This window comes from Pipistrellus hanaki (genome assembly GCF_964339955.1).
Source record: "Pipistrellus hanaki genome assembly, chromosome: 6".
Lineage (NCBI taxonomy): Eukaryota > Metazoa > Chordata > Mammalia > Chiroptera > Vespertilionidae > Pipistrellus > Pipistrellus hanaki.
Window position 1 is genome coordinate 42,916,593 of NC_140508.1, and position 26,132 is coordinate 42,942,724.

Consider the following 26,132-nt stretch of genomic DNA (forward strand, 5'->3'; position numbering starts at 1 on the left):
GAACCAGGAGGTCACAGTTCAATTCCTGGTCAGGGCTCAGGCCCAGGTTGTGAGCTCCCTCCCCAGCAGAGGGTGTGCAGGAGGCAGCCGATCAATGACTGATGTTCATCTCTCTCTCCCTCTCCCTTACTCTCTAAAATCATTAAAAATATTTTAAAAAGAGAGGTTTTTCTAATAAACAAACTTATTTTTTTTTAAAGAGGAGCTGGCTTTCAAAAGTGTATATCTGGAAAGTAAAAAGACATTTTCCTCTTTAAGTAAATAATTGGGATAAGAAAAACTACCCAAGGCTCTGAAGAGATGCAGCTGACAGCTCACGTCCTGTTTTTAGGGCAGATTAGAGATAAGTGTCCAAATATCCCACAGTGTCTTCACAGTCAAGATTGTCTTCCTTCTGTCAAACAAATCCCCGGGGCTGTAAACTAAACCCGCTTCGTTTGCTCTGCTCACATTGCCGACCCTAGGAGGAAATCCATCAGAGCGCCCCTTCCCCTTCCTCCCCAAGAGAACCATAGGGTTTTGAGGACCTTCTAGGAGGGCAGCCACACCTTCTAGGAGGGCAGTATCAGGGTTAGACCCTAAAGGCCATATCTCAAAGATTCCAGACCCATGTGCTATCTGGTGACACTACATTGTTTCCTTTTTCTGATTCATTTAGTTAAAGCTTCATATATGTGAAATCTGCATCTGAAGTTTAAACCTGAGCCCTTAACATCAGGGAGGGCCCCATTAGCATCTGAAAATTGCCTTATAAAAAGTGCAGAGATGAATTATGATGCATCGGTGCAGTGAAATACGCTATGAAGAATACCGTGCTGTGAAAATGAATTGGCACTCTATGTAATGATGAGTAAGCATCTCTTACCCATTGTTGTGTGACAAAGCAACTGAGAACAATCCCAGTTCTATAAGTAATGACTGCAAGTAGGGAAAGGTCACAAAAAAACACATTTAGTCCCTTGACAGTCAACCTGGAGGGCTGAGATTAGGGAGGCCTGCCGTCCTAAGTCAGACACTGCTAGATGTAAAATGGGTGAAGAGCAAGTATTGCTATCATCATCCCCAAAAAAGGTGAAGTTTTAGAAAGGGAGATTTACTCTTTCTTGTGCCCCTTTCCCTGCAGGAACTGCAAAGCATGACCCTCTGCCCTTTATAAATTCTTCCCTAAAAAATAAAAGAGCATTTCCCCCTCATTATCAAGGCAGTTTCCATCGAAAGCCAAGCCCTCAGTTGTAAAGTCCTAAAAAGAGTGGATGAAACCCTCATCTGTCAGGTCCTAGGGAGTTCAATGCGGTCCCAGCGGCACCATGGGCTTCACAAAACAAAAGCTGCATCACATCAAAGGTACACATACGAGCACATACCAGTGTCAGGGCAATCCAACAGAGCCAAGCTGTGGATAAGTGAATGGATAAACACATGTCCAAAAATGACACAACTCATATTTTAAAGAATGCATGTGAAAAACGCATCTTAAGAAACAGCAATGGAAGGATTAACTGAAAAGGCTGGACTTGGAGATGCAACTTGAACAGAACGGGATAGCTAAGGGGGGTGGGGGGTGGGGCTTCCCAAAAGGGGCATCTCCCCATCACACCCTCCCAGCCCTGACTGCCCAGAAATGGCTCCAGATGTGTGAGGACCCCAACCTCCTTCCGCCCTAGAACAGCACGGTGGGAGTTAGGCTGCCAGAGCTCCCTGGGCCAGGCACCTCTAGCCTGAGCGTCCGCTGTCATTGACCTCCACGTGCCCTCCACAGATGACCGTTCTGTGTGCCTCAGTCAGAAAATGTGCTTCCCAAACATGAGAGGTCTCTGGGAAAAGGCTTGAAGAAGAGAGTGAGGGTGGCAGAGGTGTCGAATAAAGTGTTGGGATTCTTTCATGCCTTCACTTAAGATTTTAAATATCCAGCTCTGGCCAGGTGGCTCAGTTGGTTCAAATGTCATCCCAATCTGCCAAGGTTGTGGGTTCGATCCCCAGGTCAGGGCACATACAGAATCAACTAATGAATGCATAAATAAGTGGAACAACAAATTGATGTTTCTCTTTCTCTCCTCCTCCTCCCTCTCTCTCTAAAATCAATAGATTTTAAAAAGATTTTAAATATCCATTCCTATTATTTCCTCTCTAATAGGGTGTCACACTCATATGTTATCAAACTCCAAGATCACTTACAAACCACTTTGCATCTTGCCAGCTCCAATTCAAAGAACTCGCTCAGTAAGAAATACAATTACAGTTCCTTTATTTCTGGGTTTATAGTAATTTCTATGATTTAATCAGCTGCTCTTGCACTCAAAAGATGCAGTTCTATGAATGTAACTATGTAGCACAGTAGACATTACTTTGGGGCTGCCTGGCTTACGGCCATATGGTAAACATAGGGCTGGAATGACAACTACACAGTCAAACCGCAGAGAGCATTGTCTCACGTTGCATCAAGTTAATGCAAACCTATAAAAAGCCTTGCGCTTGCTGGACACTGAGAAGTGATTTCAGTTAGCACAGGGGAAGACTCGGGAGACTGCTGGCCAGCACATACATTTTCTATCACACTATGTGGGAAAAAGTGTGTTTGTGTTTGATGCTTGCAAGGAAAGAAAAACACAGCTTGACACTGAAACACTTTAATTTATAATATTCTGAGCCATGTTTACATCTTGGAAGAAGGTTTCATGCAGTGCCGCAACAAAGCGAAATATTTCATAAAAATGTATTTGAGGTCACTAAGTAGCTAGAGACACCAAGCTGAGAGCCTGCATAGGAAATGAAAAGTGATGGAATTCGCATATTCCACTTAGAACTGATCAGCTTCGGGAACTCAGAACTCTCCACCCTTTGTGATCCACCTTGGCCACCTCATCGCGCCCTGACTGCCCTCCAACCCTCCCTCACTGGTGGAAAGGAGATGCCAGGAGAAAAAGACTGGCACCTAGCAGACAATGGATGGGAGACATCAGGCTTCTGATGGCCCGCCAACACAGGCTTTAGCTGTACACATACCTGTCCAGGGGCATGGACCTCAGACAACTGTGAAACATACTAGTGAGTAGGACATGGGCTTAGGGGCCACAGAAGAAGAACCAGGCTGCTCACACCTTTTTGCTGCAAGGCTTTTAACCTTGGCTGCATACTGGAATTGTGAAAAGAGCTTTAAAAACCCCTGGCACCCACCTCCAGAGTTTCTGGAGTTTCTGGTGTGTCTGGTGTGTCTACCTGAAGACTGGGGTTTTTTGTTTGTTTGTTTTTTAAGTTCATCAGGTGGTTCCAATGTGCGAGTCCAGGCTGTGAGTTGCTGCCATCAGCTTTACAAGTAGAAGAGCCAAATGAGAGTGAGGAGCCCTGGAATGATGCAGGGCTGACCAACAGGGCATGTAATGTTCATGGGAAACACCCAGGAACCTTGTGAACATACAGGTTCTAAGTCAGTGGATCCAGAGCAGAGCCTGAGTGTCTGCAACTCCAATGCGACGTCCTGAAGGCATTAGAACAGGTGATGCCTGCAGTCATCAGGCACCGCCCTGCAGAGAGGGGTTCCACAGAAGTCATCATCCCAAACATTGTGATTTGTGACATGTTAGATACAATTTAATCCTTTTTCTTCTTCGGGGGTATTGCTGAAGGTTCTCTAATTTTATTGGCTGGCTCAGGAGCACCATGGTGGACAGCAATGCCATAGGGATTACAGTGTGTGTGTGAAAAATGTCCCTTTTATTATATGGCCCCACTGTGTGGGATTTGTTTGTGTTTTAGGGGCTATGTTATGGGGTGAATTTTTCTCCCAAAGTTTGCTGGTTGAAGTCCTAATTCCAGTATTTCAGAATGTGAGCATATTTAGAGATAGGGGCTTTAGAGTGGTCACTGAGTTCAAATGAGGCCATTAGAATGGCCCCTAATTCAACGAGGTGGTGTCCTCATAAGAAGAAATTTGGACACAGACATGAACAGAGGAGAGACATGTGAAGACACAGGAAGAATACAGCCATCTATAAGCCAAGGAGAAAGGCCTCATAATGATCAATCCTGTCCACACCTTGAGCTCAGACTTCTAGCCTCCAGAACTGAGAAAAAAAACTTCTTTTGTTTAAACCCCAAGTCCACAGTAGTTTGTTTAGTGGTCGGCAAACTCATTAGTCAACAGAGCCATATATCAACAGTACAACGATTGAAATTTCTTTTGAGAGCCAAATTTTTTAAACTGAAACTTCTTCTAACGCCACTTCTTCAAAATAGACTCACCCAGGCCGTGGTATTTTGTGGAAGAGCCACACTTAAGGGGCCAAAGAGCCACATGTGACTCGAGAGCCACAGTTTGCCGACCATGGGTTTAGACAGCCTGTGCAAACTAATGTGGGGAGAGGGGGTTTTGTGTCTACACTGAAGGACTTATCCAACTTACGTTTTCACCAGCCATCACCAGTGGGATTGCCATCCCTATTTCTAGCAGCCCTCCCTCCCTCTTCTAAATGCCTCCTTTAAATCTATGGTTGGCAAGGTAACTGCGATTTCAGGCCTTTCAGAAGAGCCCAGTGGTTAAGAAGAATATAGGCTCTGGAGTAGGACTGCCTGGGCTAGAACCCCGCTTGGCCACATACTTGCTCAGAGACACTGAGAACTTGTATGAAGCTAGAATATGTTCTGCCAAATGCATGCATGCAAGATGTAAAAAATGGGTTTGTAAGTCTGTCAACCTTCACAAGCTTAGCCTGCCTTTCTTTTAAGCTGCATTTAGTCGAATCAGTAAAAACAGCTGTGATCAAGGTCACAAGCTCCCATATGACTTTTCCCCCCCCCATCTTCATATCCACAGGATGCTCTTGTCAAACTTTCATACGCCTATTTTTCCTCTTTGCTATACCCCCCAACATCTTAATCTTCCTAGTATGTCAAGTGGTGCATTCCGACATGTTTCTTCCTTTCTCCAAAACACCATTGGCAAACTTTGCTTCTCTCCCCTCAAAGTATTTCTTTTAAACAGTTCTCTCTCCTTCTCCACTTTTCCCCAATTCTCGGTGTCAGAAGGCATCACTATTTAGGACTCTCCTCCATCTTTCACGGGACAGAAGAGTTGGCATCATGTGATAAACACACAATTCAATATACAGTTGATGTACTATAGAACTGTACACTTGAAACATGTATAATTTTATTAACCAATGTCACCCCAACAAATTTAATCAAAATTTCTAAAAACACCCTGGAGAAAAGAAGAGTTGGCATTGTGAAAAGGCAGTTCAGAGTTTAAGCTCAAAATTTTAATAACTGATGTACAGGGTGGGGTCAAAGCAGGTTTACAGTTGTTCATGTGGAAAATACAATTATTAATAATACAAGAATAAACTGTTTCACATACAACTATAATCCGACTTTTGCCTCGCCCCGTCTTGTATATAATGCAGTTGTGTAATGGTATGATACTTTTTAGCCATATAAGGAAAACATAACATTGCAACTCTGATTTAGAATACCTTTCATTGAAGCTGAAACCGGTTTGGCTCAGTGGATAGAACATCAGCCTGGGGAACTGAAAGGTCCCGGGTTCGATTCTGGTCAAGGGCATGTGCCTTGGTTGCGGGCACATCCCCAGTAGGGGGTGTGCAAGAGGCAGCTGATCGATGACTCTCATTGATGTTTCTGGCTCTCTATCTCTCTCCCTTCCTCTTTGTAAAAAAATCAATAAAATATATTTTAAAAATAAATAAATAGAATGCCTTTCATTGAAAATGACTTTTCCTAGACATTCTTCAGGTAAAATATATATTATCATTTGATTTCTGAATGTGAAAAGTTTCCCCCTGTACATGAAGTTTATGGCTTCATAGGGTGGCTTTGAGTCATCAAAGCACGTGATGATCAATAAGTATGTTCAGGAATTAAGTAGGGCATTAGGGAAGGTGGGAGGACCGCCCCGGCCATCCCAGGATTGCTCAACAGGTAAGGAATGCTCACCTTGGGAACACAGAAAAGCAGCAATGAATTAATACTTAACTACCTGCAATAAAACCCAGCTTCTTAATGTTCTGGCAAGTTAACGTTTATTTAGCATATCAATGAGGAGGGATGATTCAATAAAGTTCCAGCTCAATAAAAACTATTAAGTGATTTAGCAAACCAAGTCACAGTCAAGGATGCCCACTCAGACCAGGAGGTTCCATAACAATAAAATGAAGTGATACACAAGCAAAGGACCCAAAGATGAAGCTGACTAAATGCCCCCAGAGTCGCCTCTTTGAGGACTCAGACCTGTGGACAAGGTTATGTGTGGCAGAGAAATCCACTCCTGGTCTCTGTGTTCTTCTGATGGTTCTTTAGAAGTTGGCAAGGGGCCAGATAGTAAATATCTGAGGCTCTGGGGTCCAAATAAGGTCTCAGTTGCATAGACTTTTTCTTTTACAACTCTTTAAAAATGTAAAAAGCATTCATAGATCATGCATTGTGTAAAAACATGCCATGGGCTCTACTTTGTCAATTCCTATTCTCTACACCAAACTCCCAGGGCCAGATCTGAATGCAGAGGGCCCTCCTGGCATCCTCCCAGTTCAGGTTGACATTTGCCCCTTCCATTCCCAAAGATCTAAAGACGGGAGCTTTACCCTGGTAGGAGTACACAGAAAGCACCCCATAGAAGGAGCCAAGAGGGAAAGGGTAAGAAGGGATATGAAGGCTGAGAATGGATGGGATCAAGTTTCTGAGATCATAAAGGGCATGGAAAGATGTTCTAGTTCCTGTTCTATCCCACCAAACAAGGAGGCAATGTATAGACCCAGACAAGCTCTCTCACACCTGCTACTGACTTGCACGGATCATCCCTTGAAGCTGGGAAGAAGATAAAGCACTCCTTTGCTCAATGGGGATTATCATGTAGACATTATAACACCACTCCTCCCCCGACAGGTGTTTCAGGTCCAGAAACTGTCCAGAAGGTCCTAATACATTTACAACAATAGGTCTATAATAGATCATTAGGAGTATCAGGGAATGTACTCTGCTTAAAGTTACTGTTGGAAAATACAAGGTGAACTGGCCAAAGTGTCTGTCCCTAATGGGCCAATTTTGATGCCACTGACTACCTGTCAGGACACAGGACCAGAGAATTCGCCACCTCCTGGTAATGCCTTCACTTTCCAATCATGCTTAGGAGAAACTTGTGGCATGTGATAATTTCTTGCTAACACTTCTTGCAGAAAAAATCTTTGATTCCCACCAACCTCATGTTCTCGTGTCCCTCTTTGGACCTGTGGTGGTTCTTTTATTGAAAGAGTACAGCTGGGCCACAGGAAATTTCAAGTCCCTAGCCCCCAAAATGTGATATTAATCAGATGTGTGCCAAAAACAACTTTCTTTAAAATGTCCCAAAGCTCATCTTTGGCTCAAAATTCCTTTACTGAAAGATAGGTTGGACTAAAATCCATAAATTCCACAATATCAGAAGTTCATTTTTTATCTGCTCTATTCACAGACATATTCCAAGTGCCTAGAAACTGTGCTTGGCACACAAAGCAAGCTCCCGGGTATTAGTTGAATAAATGAATGAAAATTGTTGGTAAAACTTTAAGAGTGGTGAATGGCTTCGTAGAAAAGGAAGAACCTAGCTTGGCAAAAAGAAGCTGCAGAGGTTATAGCTGTTTACTTTTTCATCCCCCAAACAAAAGCAATAAACTGAACAGACTGGAGACCTTTGTTCTCCCGATATTCTTCAACTGCCCCAGCAGGCAGACCCTCTAATGCACAAAAGTGAGAGTCCTGCTGAGCAGAGGGGTAGGAGCTTTCGGAAGCTGAACCCACTGACACGGAAACTACTGATTGAAATGCAAGCTTTCTCCTAAGAAGATCGAGTATTCTAAGACAAAGAAAGAGCACATTTGCTTTTTCCGGGTGCACCCACCCCAGCTTCACTTAGAAAAGATGAAGTGAAGTAATGTAGGAAGTCAGGCATCAACTACTTCAGGGACAATGAGAGTAGCAACTGGACCCGGACTCAAAGGACACACCAGTGAAAGCACAGCCTTTGTGGCCAGTTCAATTGTTAGCTGTTTCCTAACACGTTGTGTTGTGTCTCCAAGAATGAATGAAAAGTGATACAGAGGCCGCCCTGGCCAATGCCCGCTACCTTCCCTCCTCTAACACCTGTTCTTCAGCTTAAAAAAATAAGAGAGTGTGGGAGGAAGCGGGATTCCCTTTGAAACTATCTTCCTCCCCATCAAAGCCAGTGTCTATAGGGCAATTGTCAGGTGAGCAGGAATACCCAGGTCCTCTTCAGGCATTATTTAAAATAGCAAGCTCATGGCATTACCAGAGCTGCCAGAATCAGCCCTGTACTAACTACATCAGCAGTTAAAATTAAGCCAGTCAAACTGGGAACCAATGCACACCCTGGCAGCACCTCACAGAGGTGCAGGTAATCAGTTTGCTGCAAGGCCTCAAAGACCACATGATTATTTACTTGTAATGTTGACATATTCATTCTCATGGTCATTTGATAATGTGCATGCAGGACTGTCCAGGCATAGAGCTAACCTCCAGGGATATAGTTGTGGTTGAGGGGACAGTTGATTCGGGTCCTCCGAGGGCTGACTGCCCAATGGGAGACAGGACCAGCAGAGGGAAACAGAGGCTGCCTTCAACATGCCTGTGACTTAGGCAGTTTTGCACAAAGCCGCCTTCACTTGTCCCCTGCTCTGTGCTTCCCAACATCTATTATCACTTTATCCTTTACGTTAGGGTGTCAACAGCTAAGATATAAATGCTTTTTGAAAGGGGGATCACATGCCCTAAAATAAGCCAACAATTATTCACAGAGCTGTCCTCCAGTGCCCGCCCTGAGCTATGTGAGCCACAAGTCAGGGAGACAGCAGAAAGAGAGACCAAAACTGCACTGAGGACTTAGTGATCTGATTTCTAGTCTTCTCTCTGCCAACAAGACTCCTTCATGACCCTACCCCAAGGGATTCACCTCTAAAATCCTCTAAAATGGGATAACTGGGCCTCTATCTGATCCTATGGTCACACAAGTTGGGCATCTTGAATGGTAGAAGGCAGGAAGCAAAGATATGTTCTTTTGTAACTTTCCCAATCTGGGCTACCCTACATTTGGAACAGCATCTAGAAGCAACTGGTGTGTGACTGGTACATAAACACCCTCAGTGTTTCTGGCTGTCATCAGAATTTGCATTTTCAAAAATGTCTACTATAATAATAAGTCCCAAACTCACAAATAAAACTCAACAAATGAGCATCTACTATGCGTGCACTCACTACACCAGACACAGGGAGACAAAGGAGTGATCATGAGAGGTAATAATTGTTGAGCACTTCCTACACATGTTAACTCATTTCATCTTCACGGTAACCCTATAACTCTAGTACTAATGTGATCCTCACTTTACCAAGGAGGAAATTAAAGCGCAGAGGTTAAAAAACTGTTCAAGGTCATAACACAAATGGTAGAGCTGGAATTCAAACCCTGGCCGAGTTTCTAACTATTGTGCATGTTTGACATTTCCGAAATCCTCTGTAGGGACCCGGTGACCTACTAGATAGTGCATTCTCCAGGCTTTCCCGCAGCGTAGTCTTCGCTACAGTCCAATGCTCTCATCTGGTGATGCTGCTCTAATTAAGTGACCTTCTTGCTCACCAAATTCCAAGTAAACACATTTGCAAAAATATCACATTGACTTCCAAGTTTTAATAGGATTTGGCAATGCTATTGTATTATCTCAAAGAGAAGTGGGAGGTTTGCCTCCCCGTGTCATTACTTCCTATGGGAACATGACCCTGAGCAAGAGCAGTGCCTAGTAAGACACCATTGCCTGAACAAATACAGCTGAGTGGCAGCTGGGGGCCTCCACTTGGAGGTCCATGAACCTCGACGCTGAAAATCGTAGCTAATGAAAGTTAGACAAACATCGAGCGCACTATGTTAAACAGCCATGCTAAAAAACAAAGCTGTGTTCTCTTACCCATAAACTCGCTCCCAGCTGTTTGAATCTCTCCCTGATCATTGATAGTATAGTATAAACTACATGACTTTGAACTCATTCATGTACCATGTGTGTTGGTTATAGTTTCAAAGGGCTTGTCTAAAAATCAAGTCTGTAAACTGTAACCAGGGACTGTAGCTTATTCTTCTGTGCTCATTTTCTAGGACTAATTTTTTAAAATATATTTTTATTGATTTCAGAGAGGACAGGAGAGGAAGAGAGATAGAAACAACAACGATGAGAGAGAATCATTTATTGGCTGCCTCCTGCACATCAATACTGGGGATTGAGCCTGCAACCTGTTGCATATGCCCTTCACCAGAATTGAACTCAGGATCCTTGAGTCTGCAGACCAAGATTCTATCCACTGAGCCAAACCAGCTAGTGCTCTAGGACTATTTTAAGCTAGTAATAGATGTTCAATAAATCTGTAATAGATCAAAAAAGTTAACTAGGATGTTTATTAGACATAGTCTCACTCAGTAAAAACTGGATTTTACTGGCAATTCATACACATAACATATGTATTCCTTTTGTCTTATTTTAAAAAAGCCTTTAACATCTCCTTTTATTGATATGAGTCCCATAAAAGGAATGTAAAGTTAAACACAAAACTTTTATTCAAGCTACATGGTTTGGGAAGTGGGGGTTAGTAAAAAGGAAAGTCAGCTTGTGGGAAAAGCTTTAATAGTCACAGGAGGAGTAAGGCCGTGATAGCTTATATGCTTCATTTGGCTCTAATAAACTCAGCTAAATCGCACACTATCTCTGACATCTTAGCTGGGAAAGAGTACCAGGTATGCCCTATGTCAGATGATAATGTGAAGTAAATATGAACTCTTGTTAAGGTGTCATTGGCATTCACTCAACAAGTGCTTAGTACATTTTGGGTATTGGCACAATATACATTGTCCTACAGCAGTGGTTGGCAAACTCATTAGTCAACAGAGCCAAATATCAACAGTACAACAATTGAAATTTTTTGAGAGCCAAAAACTGACTTCTGCACATGAGCCACGAAGTTTCAATCGCACTGTACGTGCGCACTTGCATGTGATATTTTGTGGAAGAGCCACACTCAAGGGGCCAAAGAGCCTAATGTGGCTCACAAGCCACAGTTTGTCAACTACTGTCCTAGAGAATCTCTAGATATAGAGATTTACCTATGATTAAGGTAAAATCCTACAAGGAAGGAAAGGTATACATGTATGAACTAATTTTGTGTATAATATGATAATACAGAGTTAATTCTTTAAGACAGATCTTTAGGGCATAAACCACTATGGCCATGGTGAATGTTGGGACCCATCTAAATGGGTAAGTACCATGACCCAGGTTTCTATTAAACTGTCTTTTTGAATTTATAGTCACTTGAATTTAGTCTTCTTCCTTACTTAGATCCCAGGATCTGGAAAGTTCGGCCTCATCTATAGACACCTCTGGGAGGATAAAAAGGCCCAGACTTTGAAGTCAGACAAACTTGGGTTTGAATTGTGGCTCTCACATGCATTAACTGTGACTCTGGCAAGTTTACTTAATCCCTCTGAGTTTGGGTTCCCTCCTCTGCAAAACTGAGAATACAAATGCTACATTGTGACTTTGAGGATAAGACATGATGTATGCAAAGTGCATAGAACAGTGCTAAACACATAGTCAATCCTCAAATTGTCATTACTTAACATACTGCAAAAGGTTAAAGCGGAGAGATGCTGCTTATGTGTAGCCACGTAGAAATGTATGGGGTGGGGGACAGGACAGAACAAACACTATTCTCATTTTTTTCATCTCCCTATCTTTTTAGGTAGGAGATCAGATTTATTGCATCTTCTATACTCATTTTAGTATTAAACCCATCCTCCATATCAATAATAATCTCTTAAGTCATTTTCAACAAGTTCAGAAGTTCTTTCTCTTGTGCTCAAGTTGTTCACCTAAAGACAGCTAGTAAAGAGTGGACCTACATAATCAGATAGTGTTCCCAGAGCAGTAGCTTTGTTGAGGTACTTCCAGCTTACTTGGGGGTCATCTAAGAGCTGAAGAGTTGATTTCCTGGAAGGCTGTTTTTCGGTCTGGTTTAAAGTGAATGTGGTCCATCTGCAGAGCTCCCTCCTCCCCCACTCCTAAAGGACCAAGCTAAATGGGTTCACACCATGACCCAGTTGAGTGAGGAGCCTGGCTTCTACAGCAGAAGCTTCCCCAGCTTTAATCACATCTCATCAACCTGCAGGTTCTGGTTCCAGAGGTACAAGACTCTAACAAGCTTCCAGATGATGCCCACATGGCTGGTTTCCAGACCACGGTCGAATTAGCAAGAGCCAGGATAACCACAATTCACAAACCAAGACGTACACTGTATGCCCCCATTCTTAGGGTTCAAAAAAAAAATGGGGGCAGCAACTGCCAAGAAACTGCCTTTACAAAATGACTAACTTTGGGTGGGATGTACCGATTGGATGACCTGAGACAGCTTTTAAACTACTGGAACTGCTCTGTATTGTCCCTGAGTGGAGGTTGCATGGATGTACACATATAGAACTGCAGAGTTTCAATTTGTGTGCTCAATGTCACTTATATCTCAATTTTGGGGGGAAAACAGAAAATAAAGGAATGAGAATACAAAGGGAAAAAAGCACTAAATTATGGAAGTAGTGTTAAATCAATGGAGTATTCCTAGAACTTTCACTCCCATAAGGTAATTTAAACACAAATAACTGAATATTCATGGGACCATTTTCTCCAGCTGGAAACATCCTCTCCCATTCCTCTTAGTGGAAACACATCGAGACACTGTTCGTGTCTCTTGCCGAGAATCTAGGTATGAAAGAAACCCTGCTGTTTAAAAACCTGAAGGGAAAAAGAAATGACAGTAACAGTAGTAACAAATGAAGTGAGCTTAGGACACTCAGCAGGCACTCCTGAAAATTGGACATGCATTCTGTAACTCGCTGATTTATGTGCAGTTGGACCTTCAGGCTCTGAACAAATGAGCAAACCCCTTCAGGGACACTTTCCATGTTAAATTAGAGGCTTTATACCATGGTGATAGGAAAACAATGGGTCCAAAGAAATACTGTGGTCGTGTGGATGAAACACGGGGCTAGACCCAGGCAAGCAATTCTGGTGCCAGTACCACCAAGTCATTTCACCAGCTAGGTGACCTTGCTTACCCAGTTAACCTCATCCAGTCTTTACCTGTCCTCCTCCTTCCCTAACCCTCATGTATTTTGTTTAGTGGTCACACACACACACACACACACACACACACACACACACACCATGTCCTGGAGAAGGCAGCCCTTCCCAAGGAGTGACTATTGATTCGCCTAAAAGGCCAAGGACAAATTTTAAAGCATCGTACCTGGCATAACTGATGGCGCCTTTGTACCACTAAACCGATCAACCCTGAATCCACTTATACCAGAATCTTTGAGCCCGTGAAATACCATCTTTCTTAAAGCTGAAAACAATCATGATTGGTTCATTTGCTATGACATTATAAATAGTAAAATTTCCTTTTCTTTCAAGTTCATCTCTGGGGATTGCAGTGTTACCTAGTACTACCCAGTATTTATCCTGGCACCCCACACAGTGTATAGTTCCCATAGACAGAGATGAATCCGGTGTGTACGGGGGATCCCCGTATCTTCCACAGCACCTTTAGAAAGCAGGCAACGAATACACGCTCATGGGTGCACGTTTCCTGCATTCAGTGAGAGCACTGGAGTAGAAGCCAAGATCACATGATGAAAAACACATCAACCCTCACCTCCAAAAAGCTGCACGCAGGGAACAGTGCCTCCCCTTCCTTTTGTTGAAACACACACACACACACACACACAAAAAAAAAAAAAAAAAAAAAAAACAACAACAACAAAAAAAGCTGGGGAGCATTTTCCGAACTACAGATTCCCTAGCTCCATCCAGGCTTCGTTTTAACAACCAGCAGGTGACTGGTTTACCAAGCACCCAGGTGGTCTGTGGGCCATGCTTTAGGAGACTGTCCCTCTTCTTGTTGGCTCAACAATCTTGACATTTGTTTTTTGTTTTTGTTTTCAATCAACACAACCATCTCCCCACCCCTTTGCCCACAGAGGTCCTGACGGTATTACACTCTGTCCTGGCAGAAGGTCATGAGACAGCCCAAGGCCAAGTATTTATTTGTTGATGCTGTGTTTTCAAAACAAGATAGGAAAGCAGCCATTCGTCTTTGCCTCTCTGTTTACAACCACCATCCGATCCACTTTCCTTATAAACTTTCCACCTCTTTCCCCTCCAACCTCTGCCATGCAAATATTCCCAAGACCAGTAAACAGCCTCCGGACCTTAGGGCCAGACTCCAGGCCCTGCTGCCCTGGCCCAGAAAGCACAGAGAAAGGTTTGCACGGAGATGTCACCCAGCGCGTCCCAGCACCACTGTGGCACGCCCCCTCCCCACTTCACCCCCCACCTCGTACCCGAACGCACCTCCATCCCCCTTCTTTGCGGCTCCTCCTTCCCACAGCCAGGGTGCTTGGCGGCGGCGACAGGGCACAGCCTGAGGCTTACCTGAAACACGTGGTGAGCTCTCCCGAGGCCTTCAGACACGGGTATTTGGTAGTGGCGATTTTGTTTTCTGAGCAGACTTCCCTACGAAAAAGTTAGGCAAAGTCGTTGACTCTCCACGTGAGAGCGCAGGCCAGTGCGCGCTGGGGATCCGGCGCGCGGAGCAGCCACTGGTCCCCCAGCGGGGACGCCCAGCGGCCTCCGGCCAGGGTCCCCCCTATCGAACCCAGACCCCGGGGCACAGGAGCTGAAGAATTCGGTCACAGGAGAGCGGCAGGAGTAGAGGACGGAGGTCTCACAGATGGGGGGAAGCCCGGGCTGATGGAATGGAGGCTGTCACCCCCGGGCAGCGCTGAGAGCCGCAGGGACCGTTGAGCGCCGAGCCCGTGACGGATGGTTGGATGAATGATGGCGAGTGTGCGGGTCGCCTGCACCCCGAGCGCCTGGCGTGCACCCTTCAGGGGCGGCAGCGCTTACCTGTCGCTGTTCTCGGGCTCCTCGCGGTAGCTCCACGTGTGTCCCAGCGCCAGGAGCAGCAGCAGCGGACCCAGGCTCTTGCCCAGCTGCCCCGTCGCCGCTCCTCCCCGGCTCGGAGGCGGCGGCACCATCGGGGACGCTCCCGACTTCTTCCAAGCGCCCGAGCCCTCTGCCCGCCCTGCGCCAGGCTCCTCCGCGCCCGCCGCCGCCGCCGCCGCCGCTGCCGCCGTCTCTCTCCCCGGCAGGGGGCGCCGGAGGGCAGGGGCGTTTGCGCCACCTGCGAAGGCACAGGGGCTGGGCTGCTGTGGCGCTGGGGGACCAGGCTAGGAGCTGGGGTGCAGAGCGCAAATTCCGTAGACCGGCTGGTGAACAACCTAGAGGGTGGCGAGCGGGGTCCAGGTCTCCTCGGCCGGGATGGCCACACCGTCACCAGACTCGCTGGATGGACTCAGCCTTGGGCTGCGCGCTCCTCCTTGCCTCTGTCCTGGGCTATGCGGAGCGCAGGGTGAGGAAAGCGGGCGGCTGCACGCATCTTAACACCAGGGTCGCTCCACCAAGAGGAGGAGGAGCCGCTTCTCCCCTAGGGAAAAGGGGGGCCGAGGAGTTAACACGCTTCCTTCCTATCGTCAGTTGGCTTCTTAAGACCAGGATCAGGACGTGGGCTTTCCCGTCGCCGTTTTCCCTGGACGGAGGAAGGAGGTGGTGGGGAGACTACGGCTGCTTTTGCAAACTGCCTGTCATGCCCGATCGCTACTCTGCCTCCCTTAGAATCCCAGGAGAAAGCTGTCCCTCTTGCTTCGCTTCATTCGTTAGCAGAGCCGCTGGATTCAGTAATGAGCTCTCAACGGCTCTTTCCAGGGGTTTTTAAATCCTCTTACCCTGAGCTGCTTGAATGCTGTTTATATGCCACACGTGAGAGCTGGAAACAACTGAAGTCCACCCCCAACCCCATCCAGTTAACACAGCGGGGTATAGGTAGCCTGAAAACCAGGCTGGGGGCGTCCATCAGCGCATTTGGTGGTGGCTCCTCTGTAAGTCGTATATGTCTGCATCTTAACACTTTATTGCACGTTGGGAGTTCTCTTCTGATAAAGAGAAGCTCGCGATATAAACGTGCCCCGAAGTGCCAAGCAACTGTTCTGGCCCAGAGATGGCAGGAAGAGCACGAGGTTATAATGTCTAATTCCACCCCTAGGACCTTGAGGCGAGAGATAGCTTGTCACAAGTTATGATGGTGCTAACTGGTTAGGTAGACAGGTGTTTTGATTCAAAATAGCCTGATCAACTGAGAATGGCTGTGCCTGTCACATACGCCTCAACATTTTTAATAGCAGTGACATCCTCATGCCTCCGTAGATGCTTCTGTGTTTTCCAAAGGTTTTTCCACATTTCTGATTTTATTTGACACAATAGTCCTTGAAGCTATGAATCTGACTTTTTGGTTCAGTGAAGTGTTTTTTACCTCCCGCAAATCTTAGCTAGACATGGAAGACCATAAACTACACAGGTATTTAAATACGGCACTACACAAAATAAGTAAGTGTATTTTCACAAAGTGATTCAGAGGGTACATCAGATGTTTGCAAAACCTGAGAGTGGCCGGTATGTAGTCAGAAAAGAGAAAACACCATAGATTCAAATCCAGGCTGTGAGCTTCCTAGGTGTGTGGACTTGGCCAAGTTACCTTTAAACCCAGTTTTCTCATTTGTAAAATGGGGAAACCTCCCTCATAAATATTTGTGAGTATTAAATGAGGTAATGCCTATAAAGCATTTTTTATTGTGCCAGGGGATATTGAATGCTCAGTAGACATTAATTATTTGTGTGTGTGTGTTTTTGTTTTGTTTTTTTTTTTTGCATAAATCATTGCACAGGAATTTCTGTTTTAACTTTTAAGCTTCCCCTTTCTGGCTATAAAAGAGTTCATTTAAGAACAGTTGTTTGGGTTCCTAAAGAGACAAGGATGTGAAAAATAAACCCATCCTAGAATTTACAGAGACTGTCACTTCCAGATCGACCCACAAAAGTGTTTAATCTTCATCTTGCAGGGAAGAGGCCATTCTCTAGCACAGTGGTTCTCAACCTTTCTAACGCCTCGACCCTTTAATACAGTTCCTCGTGTTGAGGTAACTCCCAACTATAAAATTATTTTCGTTGCTACTTCATCACTGTAATTTTGCTACTGTTATGAATCATAATGTAAATATCTGTGTTTTCCAATGGTCTTAGGCGACCATGCTAGCAGTTCTCAACCTGTGGGTTGAGAGTCTAGCGGATCCTGTTTTTATTTGCTTACCCATTACTCTGTTTTAATATCTTGCTATCTTTCCCCCCATCATTACTTCTTTTTTTCTACTGCAGCATTGTGGATGCTAATTCTGCAAATAATAGAGACCGGTATAGGAGATTAGCTGTCAGCTTCATTAAATAGTAAGCCACATATGGGGACACGCAGCATTGCAGAGAAAATAACTCGGGCTGCAGATGATAAAAGCGAAACTGTCCATATGCACAGCTGTGTGACAGAAGACTGGGGACCGAGCCAACTTTGCTGCCTCCTTATTTTCAGCCTCTCACACTGAGCACAGATAAGAATGAGGTGTCAGAGAAGGTGCCCCGGCCACGCAAACAGCCCGGGTTTGCCAAGGGAGGGTGGTCGGAGCATTTATGAAGGAGGTGAGCTGCAGCAGAGACCTCTTGAAAACCTTTGCCTGGAGGCCTGAACTTAAACCAATTGGCAGCTACTGGCAGTGTGACATTCAGCATGGGGCTCAAGGGGCCGGCGAGAGAGCAGAGCCAAGCAGAAGGGGATGTGACTGGCCATGTATGGATAACAGTCCCCTGAGGAGGTAAACACTCCCGTAAAAGACAAAGCCTGCATCTGCTCAGCCTGAAGCTTGCATGGGACACATGTCAGAATGAGGCTGAGTGTAATAGGGACCTCCAGGGTCTTAGGTTTGCTCTCCTGACACCCTAACTCTCTCCCTCCCCATTTCCTTGTTACAGAACAGAAAGTTCATCCCCCTGGCACTAGCAGAGCCCCAAAACTCGATACTACCTGAGAACTGCAGTGGAGAAATATCGGCTCTTTTGTAATGAGTGGTGCCATCCAGGAGAACGGGAAGCTAATGCTCAAAGCCCCAATCCCCCAATGGCATGTAGGTTACAGATGACATAGGGCGAAATCGAGGGGTTTGAGTCTTGCTGGGAGCTGATTGGCTGGAGGTGAGGAAAGGGTGGCGAATCATTTCTTCAGGTCTTGAGAATAGCTCTGACTGCATCCCTCTGTCTGGTTCTTGGACAAGTAGCCAGGGGGGTTGTTTCCTCTTAGGGCTCAGGAGCTGAAACACAACTTACGTCAAGAAGTTTATCTTTAGCTGCCAGGGGTCTGGGCCTGGGACCTTTAGGCAGGTCTGGTCAACCTTCCTCCACTGCCTTAGGGGGAGCTGATTATCCGGGGGAATGACCGGGTCCCTGAGGGATATAGACAGAGACAGAGATGATTTCTAGAGCTGGGATTTAAAACAAAATTTAGTCCAAGCCCGGAGGACCCTCAGTTTCCCTCTCCTCTCTGAAACCCTGGGTGAGCGGACTCGCCTCCTGCCTCTTCCATCGGAGTGTTACAAAGATTAATGATACAGACCTGAGTGCTCCCCAGGGGAGGCCCTGCATGATTATTTCTTTTCAGCATACCGCTCTGTGATGTTTTCCACATAGACCTGTCAGCTCCCCTGAAACAAACCAGAGAGTGGATAGTTATACAGTTTGCCTTGCTCGGGGCTTGTTGGCATGGGCTGTGCTGTGGTGGGCTCCCTGGTGGCCCGGGTGTTGTTAAGGGCCACTGAGTGTTGTCTGGGGGCAGTGAGGTGGGGATGGGGAGACCGGCTGCAGAATACAGAGGCCAGCATACAAAGCCAATGGGAAAGGAAAAAAAGAAAAGAAAAGCTAGGGATGTTGAGCAGAGAGTGTCCTTCTAAATAAAACCAGTGGCATCTTTCACTCATTTTTTTTTTTACGTTTTTTTTTTTTAATTGAGGCCAAATTGACACATGACATATTAGTTGCAGGTGTACCACATAATGATTTGATTTTGTATACGTTGCAAAGTGACCACCACAATAAGTCCCTTTAACATCCATCACCACACAAAGTTACAGCTTTTTCTTGTGATGACAGCTTTTAAGATTTACTCTCTTAGCAATTTTCAAATATATGAGATATTTTTTTAATTAGGCAATTCTTTTTTTATTTTATTTATTTATTTTTTTGTTTGTTTGTTTTATTGATTTTTCACAGAGAGGAAGGGAGAGGGATAGAGAGTTAGAAACATTGATGAGAGGGTCATCGACCAGCTGCCTCCTGCACACCCCCTACCGGGGATGTGCCCACAATAAATGTACATGCCCTTGACCAGAATCGAACCCGGGACCTTTCAGTCCGTAGGCCGATGCTCTATCCACTGAGCCAAACCAGTTTCAGCCAAATATACGATATTGACAGTAGTTACTATTTGTATATTACATTCCCTTGATTTTTATTTATTTTATACCTGGACATTTGTATCTTTGTATCATTCATCTTCACCCATTTTGCCCACTCGTTTTCAAGAGACCCCAGGATCTCATTTGGAGACAATCAACATAGTATCACAAGAGAGAGATCAATAATAAAAATAAAAATAAATTTTTTAAAAAAAAGTTACTCTAAAGAGAAAAACACACATCACTAATTAGGGGCGGAAATCATTTTGCTATTGCTTGTTTTAAAATGTCCTAATTAAAGGATTTCTGGTGGCTGACAAAAATACTATTATACAGTATGTATATTTCTGTGCATATTTAGACATATTATGATAGCATAGAGCACGATTGAATGAAGCAATTAAGGCAAAGGGGGGAAAATCAAGACTGAATAATAAAATGAAGCTACAGGATTGTATAAGCAGAGAGTCCTGTGCTGTTTAAAGTTGATCACACTCAATTCTCAGGTTCTCAGAAGTCTATTCAGGATAATTACATGATCAGTTATAAGTTTCAAGGTAGCCATAAAGGAAAAACCTATAATTCCTCAAAAAAAATTACAGATTTTTTTTTTTTTTCCTGTAGATCTCCCTGAAATGTTACAACAGTCACCTACTGTCAGGTAAATGTCTTTCACAGAAACAAGACTCAACAAGCATGGGTTGAGTTCCTACCGAATTGTGAGTGATGCACATACAACATAATGAACAGGTTGCCCTGAATCCTTTCCTTCAGTTTCAGTTTTGATGGACAGATGTAGAGAAGTAGGGCTACACTTTGAAAAATGGTAATGTGTGCCAATTTCCAAGCCATTGTGAGGAAATGCTGGAGGCAACAACAATCAAACTTGTTAACACAGTAAAAGGGCATTAAAGTCCTGCTTTTGGGGTGTGTACATTATCTTTGCACTTACTCTACCTTAGTTTTAACTTGCAGTATACTGAAGCTATCGGTCTCTGGAATTTCCTCCCAAGACAGAAAGAAACACCTGATTCCTATGTTTGTAACAAAAATCAAACCATTTTTGCTTAACTTAGAAATAAAAGCAATTTTAAAAGATTAGTTAGCCTTATCTGTATACGGGCTGTGGAAAGAAAAATGTTCGAACCATACCAAAAAAGAGACTCTTCTTGTTACTTGGTTGAATGTCTCAAAAAAAAAAATCAAAAAAAGTATTCTTGTGATTTGAGTGTCATGTTCTTTAAAGTTCTGATATGGAGTCCCTGTCTCAGGTTTCTTCCGAACCAGGAGCTCCTTGAGGCAATAGGAGCTGGCAGTCTTGACCAGGGAGATCTGTAGGACCAAACCCTGGGTTTCTAGGAGAACTGGGTTTAACACCACTCAGTTCTGTAGCTCCTTCCGGAACAAGTGGAGACAGCAGGACATGCGGTTGGGATGGCGCCATATCTGTGGTCCCCACGGCCTGAACAAGGGAGGGTAAGGGGCCAGCACGGAGGCAGGGCTGCTGGCCCATACGACAGAGTCTCAGATAGAGGAAAGGGTGTTGGAAGTCTCCCAGGATTTATGAGCTGGCTTTTTTGAGTGTGTCAACTCCAATCCCACAGCGTCTCTGCTTTCCTTATGCAGAGCTAATTCTGTTTATATGCCTTAACCCCTTGAGGGTAAGAGTTCTTATTTGATATTTAGTGAGAGCTGGGAGATACTCAGCCCTGTAATATGGCATAAAGCCAGTGTGACAGGTAATAAGAATGTAGACTTGGAAAGTTTTCTGATCTGAGCATGGGTACTTAGTATCCTTAAAAACAATGTTTTCCTCAGGATAGGAGGTTGACTTTACCTCCCTCCTTTAAAAAAAATGGACTTTGAGAAAGTTGGGAAGTGGGAAGAAATTAGGTTTGAAATCCTGCTCTTCCAGCTAAAACTTTGAGGATGCTGAGCAAATTGCATAGCCATCCCTGGACTGTTTATCCATAAAAAAATATAGAAGCGACAATCTCCAAGTCAGGATCGCTGAAAAGAGTAAATGAGATATATAACAGGCATGAATTCACATTGGAGATGATGATAGCTAATAAATTTTAATTGCTTTTCTTCAATAATGTGGATGTGATTATGCAGTTATCCACCCTGTCTCATCTCATTTGCTTTGTGTAAGAGATACGTTGTGAAGTGGATGGCCAGCATGGAGATACCCTGTCACAGAACAGACTAAACTAAACTGCTGGGTTGATATTGGTGTCGTTTCCACTGTGCTTTAATTAGACGCTGGGGAGGGATTAAGGCTCTGGGTAAGTGAAATCAATAACAGTGGCTGGAGATTAGAATGTAAATATTTCCCAGGGGAGAATAGCTGTGCTTCTGGGTACTGTGCCTGTCTGACTTTCATACATTCTAAATGAAATCATGGTTTAAATGTAAAGGAGCTGGCTAGTGAAAACCCAGCTGTGCTCAATTCTAGAATGGAGCAAAACCTTTCTTCAAAGCTATCCATTGGTGGGATTGTGTTGTTCCTGTGCAGCTTAACCGGGTCAGACCTGGAAAATTTGCACCAGTGTAAAGGGCCTCTGCCTGAGGAGGCCACAATCTCCCAGCAGGGCAGTTATGTTTTAAGAAAACGTTTTAGTCCTGATAGGTTTGCTCCATGGTTAGAGTGTCAACCCACAGACCAAAGGGTCACAGGTTCGATTCCCTGTCTAGGGCATGTTCCTTGGTTGTGGGTTTGCTCCCTGGTAGGGGCACAGGGCATGTGCAGGAGGAAACCAATCAATGTGTCTCTCTCACATCAATGTTCTCTCTCTCCCTCTTTCTCTCTCCTCCTCCTCCACTTCCTCCTCCTCTTCCTACTCCTTCTTCTCTTTCACTCTCTCTGAAAATTAATGGAAAAAATATCCTCAGGTGAGGATTAAAAGTCAAACGAACAGAAAGATAATAGAGAAAACGTTCCAAGCCAATTGTGTAGCAACATCTTAGAGTTCAAGTTAAAGGTTGTTAGATTCTATTAGAACATGGAATGCATGAACTAAAATGACACCTATTCATGATGTAATACCAAAAAAGCCACATTCCTGCAAACTTTTAATGGATTGTGATAATTTTCCAAGAATTTAACACAAAGAATAGTTTTTGAGCATTTGAGACAAAGCACAAAGCATTGTCTCATTTAGTCTTTATTATAGTCTTCTGTCACTATTATTTGCATTTTACAGATGAGGAAACTGAGGTAGAGATTGCAATTAATTTGCCTCAAATACAGAGTTATGAGTAACTGAGCAGGGTTTAAATTGGGGCATTTGGTTCATGCTCAGTTATAATCCTTCTGCTGCTCTATGCCAACCCATTTGCCGTGAGTTCTCACTTTGTGTATCAGCTGACCCCTCTCTTTGCAACAGAGCTGAGCTAGATGCACCAGACTGTCCTCACGGGGCAGGCAGCCTGCTGACTTATGTGGGCATGTGGCAGAACTTTTGGAGCTCAGAACTTTTGGAGCTCCAGCACGTTTGCAAACCATGCTTCCAGTTCTATTCCTGGACCTCATACTGGTCTTTCTCAGATCTAGAACTGACACAGAATTTAGAGATTAGGAAAGCTCTTTCGAGGTTGGGGGAAACATTTCTGTCATCATTACAAAGAAATACCTAGGCAAATTGTTTTTGAAAACTTCAGAGTCCAGCATAGTCCCATGCAATGTCCTTCCAACTGGACACTGATTCTTCTCAAAGATTCAGAAAGAACAGAGGAGGGTAAGCAGTTGCAATCAAGGTTGGAAGAGTTTGGGATCTCCCCCACCCTCAGCTCTCAGATGCTGTGGGCTAGTCTGCAGGGAATGTTTAGGATCAGCATGGGTTTGCATTCCTCAGTTCTAATCTTCACCAACAAAGCAGAAGCCCCAAGGAATGCCAGATAAAATAAGCTGCCTTGGTTCAGGTTCCCTTTTGGTTGGGGCCTATCTGGACAATTGTTTGCCTTCTTTCTGCTTGATCAGTGATGTTTAGACCTGAGTGTATCTTTTTTGTGTTGTTTACTTGGTTTGATTGCTGATGAGCATCCTGACAATTCATCAGAAAGGGAGTTAAGGCCTTTTGAATGTTCCCTGTTCCAGCATTTATCTATGGTATAATTATAATGAGCCTGAAAGTCATGTGTATGCCGTTTGACATGTATTTGGCTTTCGAACCTTCACCTCCTGATAGAAGATTAATGGGCCCTGACCCTTCATGTCAGGAACCCATCATTAAACCCCACGAGTGACCTGCTTTGAAGTCAATTCCCTCTCAGGCTGCATCCTTCCTTCTTGGCCCATCATCCCTGATTTCCTTTTGAGTCCTGTTTGTGCTTTTGGCTCGTCTCCTTGTTCATCCCTCTCTTTCATCAATCATTTTGCTGTAATTCCTCCTTTGGTCAGATTCTGCCCTTTCACCCACCAACTTTCACTTTCTATCTCCTTATCTTATCTGTGTTATTTTCTTTCCCCTACTCTGCTGTTCCTTAGTGTCCATCCCTCCCAAAGTACCCAAGCATCAAGTATTCTCCTCCCCCAATCTTATGTCCCTTCAAAATTACTGGTTCTCAGCTGGCCAGTGGCTGAAAATCAGCACAGGTGTTAACCTGAGTTCAGGAATCTTGGTACTTGAGTTCTGGCTAAGAGAAGAATTCAGAGCCAAGACTCCAGCTATAAAAGATAGTTTGTTTAGGAAGTCACAGAGGTAGAAGTGAGCTCAGGAAACCATGTACAGCTTAGGAGAAAGAGAAAGACAAAGAACAGAGAAAATGTGCCTGTAGGTCAGAAGTTGGGGAAAGGTTCCAGCACACGGGGAGTGGGGAGGGAGAATAGTGCATCCTGGGAAAGATGAGGGATGGGGAAAGGCTCGGGCATGCCCCATAGAGAGAGCCTACCTGGGTCCCTATACCAAGGACTTTTATTTGGGGGCTTTAAGGGGGAATCAGCTTTCCAGGTTTGCCCTCCTCATGGTGGGCGCCAGGACAGGGGGTCATTGGTCATTGTAGCTGGTTCTTATGTCAGCTATGGCATCACATGGAGTGGTTTTGCTGCAAGGACTTGTAGTTTCGCCCCTTGCTAAGCACCGAGGGCTCTCCAACCTGGTGACCCTCTGCAAGCAGCTATAGTTCCTCCTTTGCTCATGCCTAAGTGCCTGCTACAAATTGGGGCACAATTTATCACCCCATAGAAATTTGGCAATGGCCGGGGACATTTTAGTTGCCACAATGGGGAGGTGGGTGCTGCTGACCTCCAGTGGGTAGAGGCCAGGGTGCTGCTCAGCCTTCTGCAGTGCACAAGCAGCCCCCTCTCACAACAAAGAATTTTCACGGTGAAGAGGTCAATCATGCCTGAGACTGAGAAATCCCACCCTAAACAGACATCTGTATCTTTCAACTCTATTTTTATCTCCTGTTTCCAAATCCCAGTTGCTTAATCCCTTTCCTTCCTTGGCCACCCTGTCATTTATTTCCTATATTCTCTCTCTTGTATTTTTTAAAATATATTTTTATTGATTTCAGAGAGGAAGGGAGAGGGAGAGAGAGATAGAAACATCAATGATGATAATCATTGATGGGCTGCCTCCTGCACGCCCCCTACTGGGTATTGAGCCCACAACCGGGGCATGTGCCCTTGACCAGAATCAAACCTGGGATCCTTCAGTCCTCAGGCAGACACCCTATCTACTGAGCCAAACCGGCTAGGAAAGTGGTTGGCAATGGGCTAGGGCTATTTCCCATCTTCTCCTATCACTTCCTCCTGGCCATGCATTCCTCTCCTTGGCTGTGTCTCCTTTATGCCTTTAAATTTGGTCAGTTCTCATCTCCTAAACTCTCTCTCCTCCTGCCTCTGTGTTCTCACCTTAGTTCAGCAGTTACCTTATCTCTCAGCTGGAGGAACTGTGAAAATATTTTTCTTAGAATTCTGTTTATTTTCCAAGTCTTCACAAATCCAATGCAGCTCTTAAGCTTCTGGTTCTAAATTCTTTCGAGCTTGTCACTTGCCCGAAGGTACAGTGACACCACCATCTGCTCTGAGCATCCACACTCCTTCCAACCATGCCTCCTTCCGCTCACCTGCTGCTGGCCACACAGGCCACCCTATCGTGTCTTCATGATGTTGATGGTTGTGTTGCTTGCATTGGCGTGGTGTGGTAGTACCGGCTCATTTTCTGCTGTAAGAGAGGGGAGAAATACCTTCCCCTACCTTCATTCCTTTACTAAAAAAAAAAATCAAATGAGTGCTTGCTGTATGGCAGGCAATACTGGGCATGGTAATAACAAAAGTAAACAAGAGAATAACTGTCTCCAGGAGCTCCGGCTCTAATGGGGAGACAAGCAGGGCAAGTGCCCACACCTGGACTCAGTGCTGTGTGGTATACGTCCTTTATATTAGTTCCCTATGGCTGTTATAAGAAGTTAGCACAGTCTGGCCAGTGTGGCTCAGTGGTTGAGCATCGACCCATGAACCAAGAGGTCACCAGTTCTATTCCTGGTCAGGACACAGGCCCTGGTTGTGGGCTCAATCCCCAATAGGGAACGTGCAGGAGGCAGCCTCTCGATATTTCTCTCTCATTGATGTTTCTATCCCTCTCCCTTCCTCTCTCTCTCTCTAAAATAAATAAAAACATTTTTAAAAGAAGGAGGGGGAGAAGAA

At 44.7% G+C, this 26,132-nt stretch overlaps 1 protein-coding gene across 1 annotated transcript in view; it reads right to left on the reverse strand.

Annotated features, from left to right (window-relative positions):
• The window catches only part of CCBE1 (collagen and calcium binding EGF domains 1), a 165,568-nt gene extending 149,648 nt beyond the window's left edge, over window positions 1–15,920 (reverse strand). Inside the window, exons 1-2 of the mRNA XM_084888291.1 lie at window positions 15,000–15,920; window positions 14,526–14,606 (exon numbers count right to left, since the gene is read on the reverse strand). Coding sequence (XP_084744417.1) covers window positions 14,526–14,606; window positions 15,000–15,130 — 212 coding nt within the window. The 5' untranslated portion in view covers window positions 15,131–15,920. The remainder of the gene's footprint in view (window positions 1–14,525; window positions 14,607–14,999) is intronic.
• Between the last annotated feature and the right edge of the window lie 10,212 nt (window positions 15,921–26,132).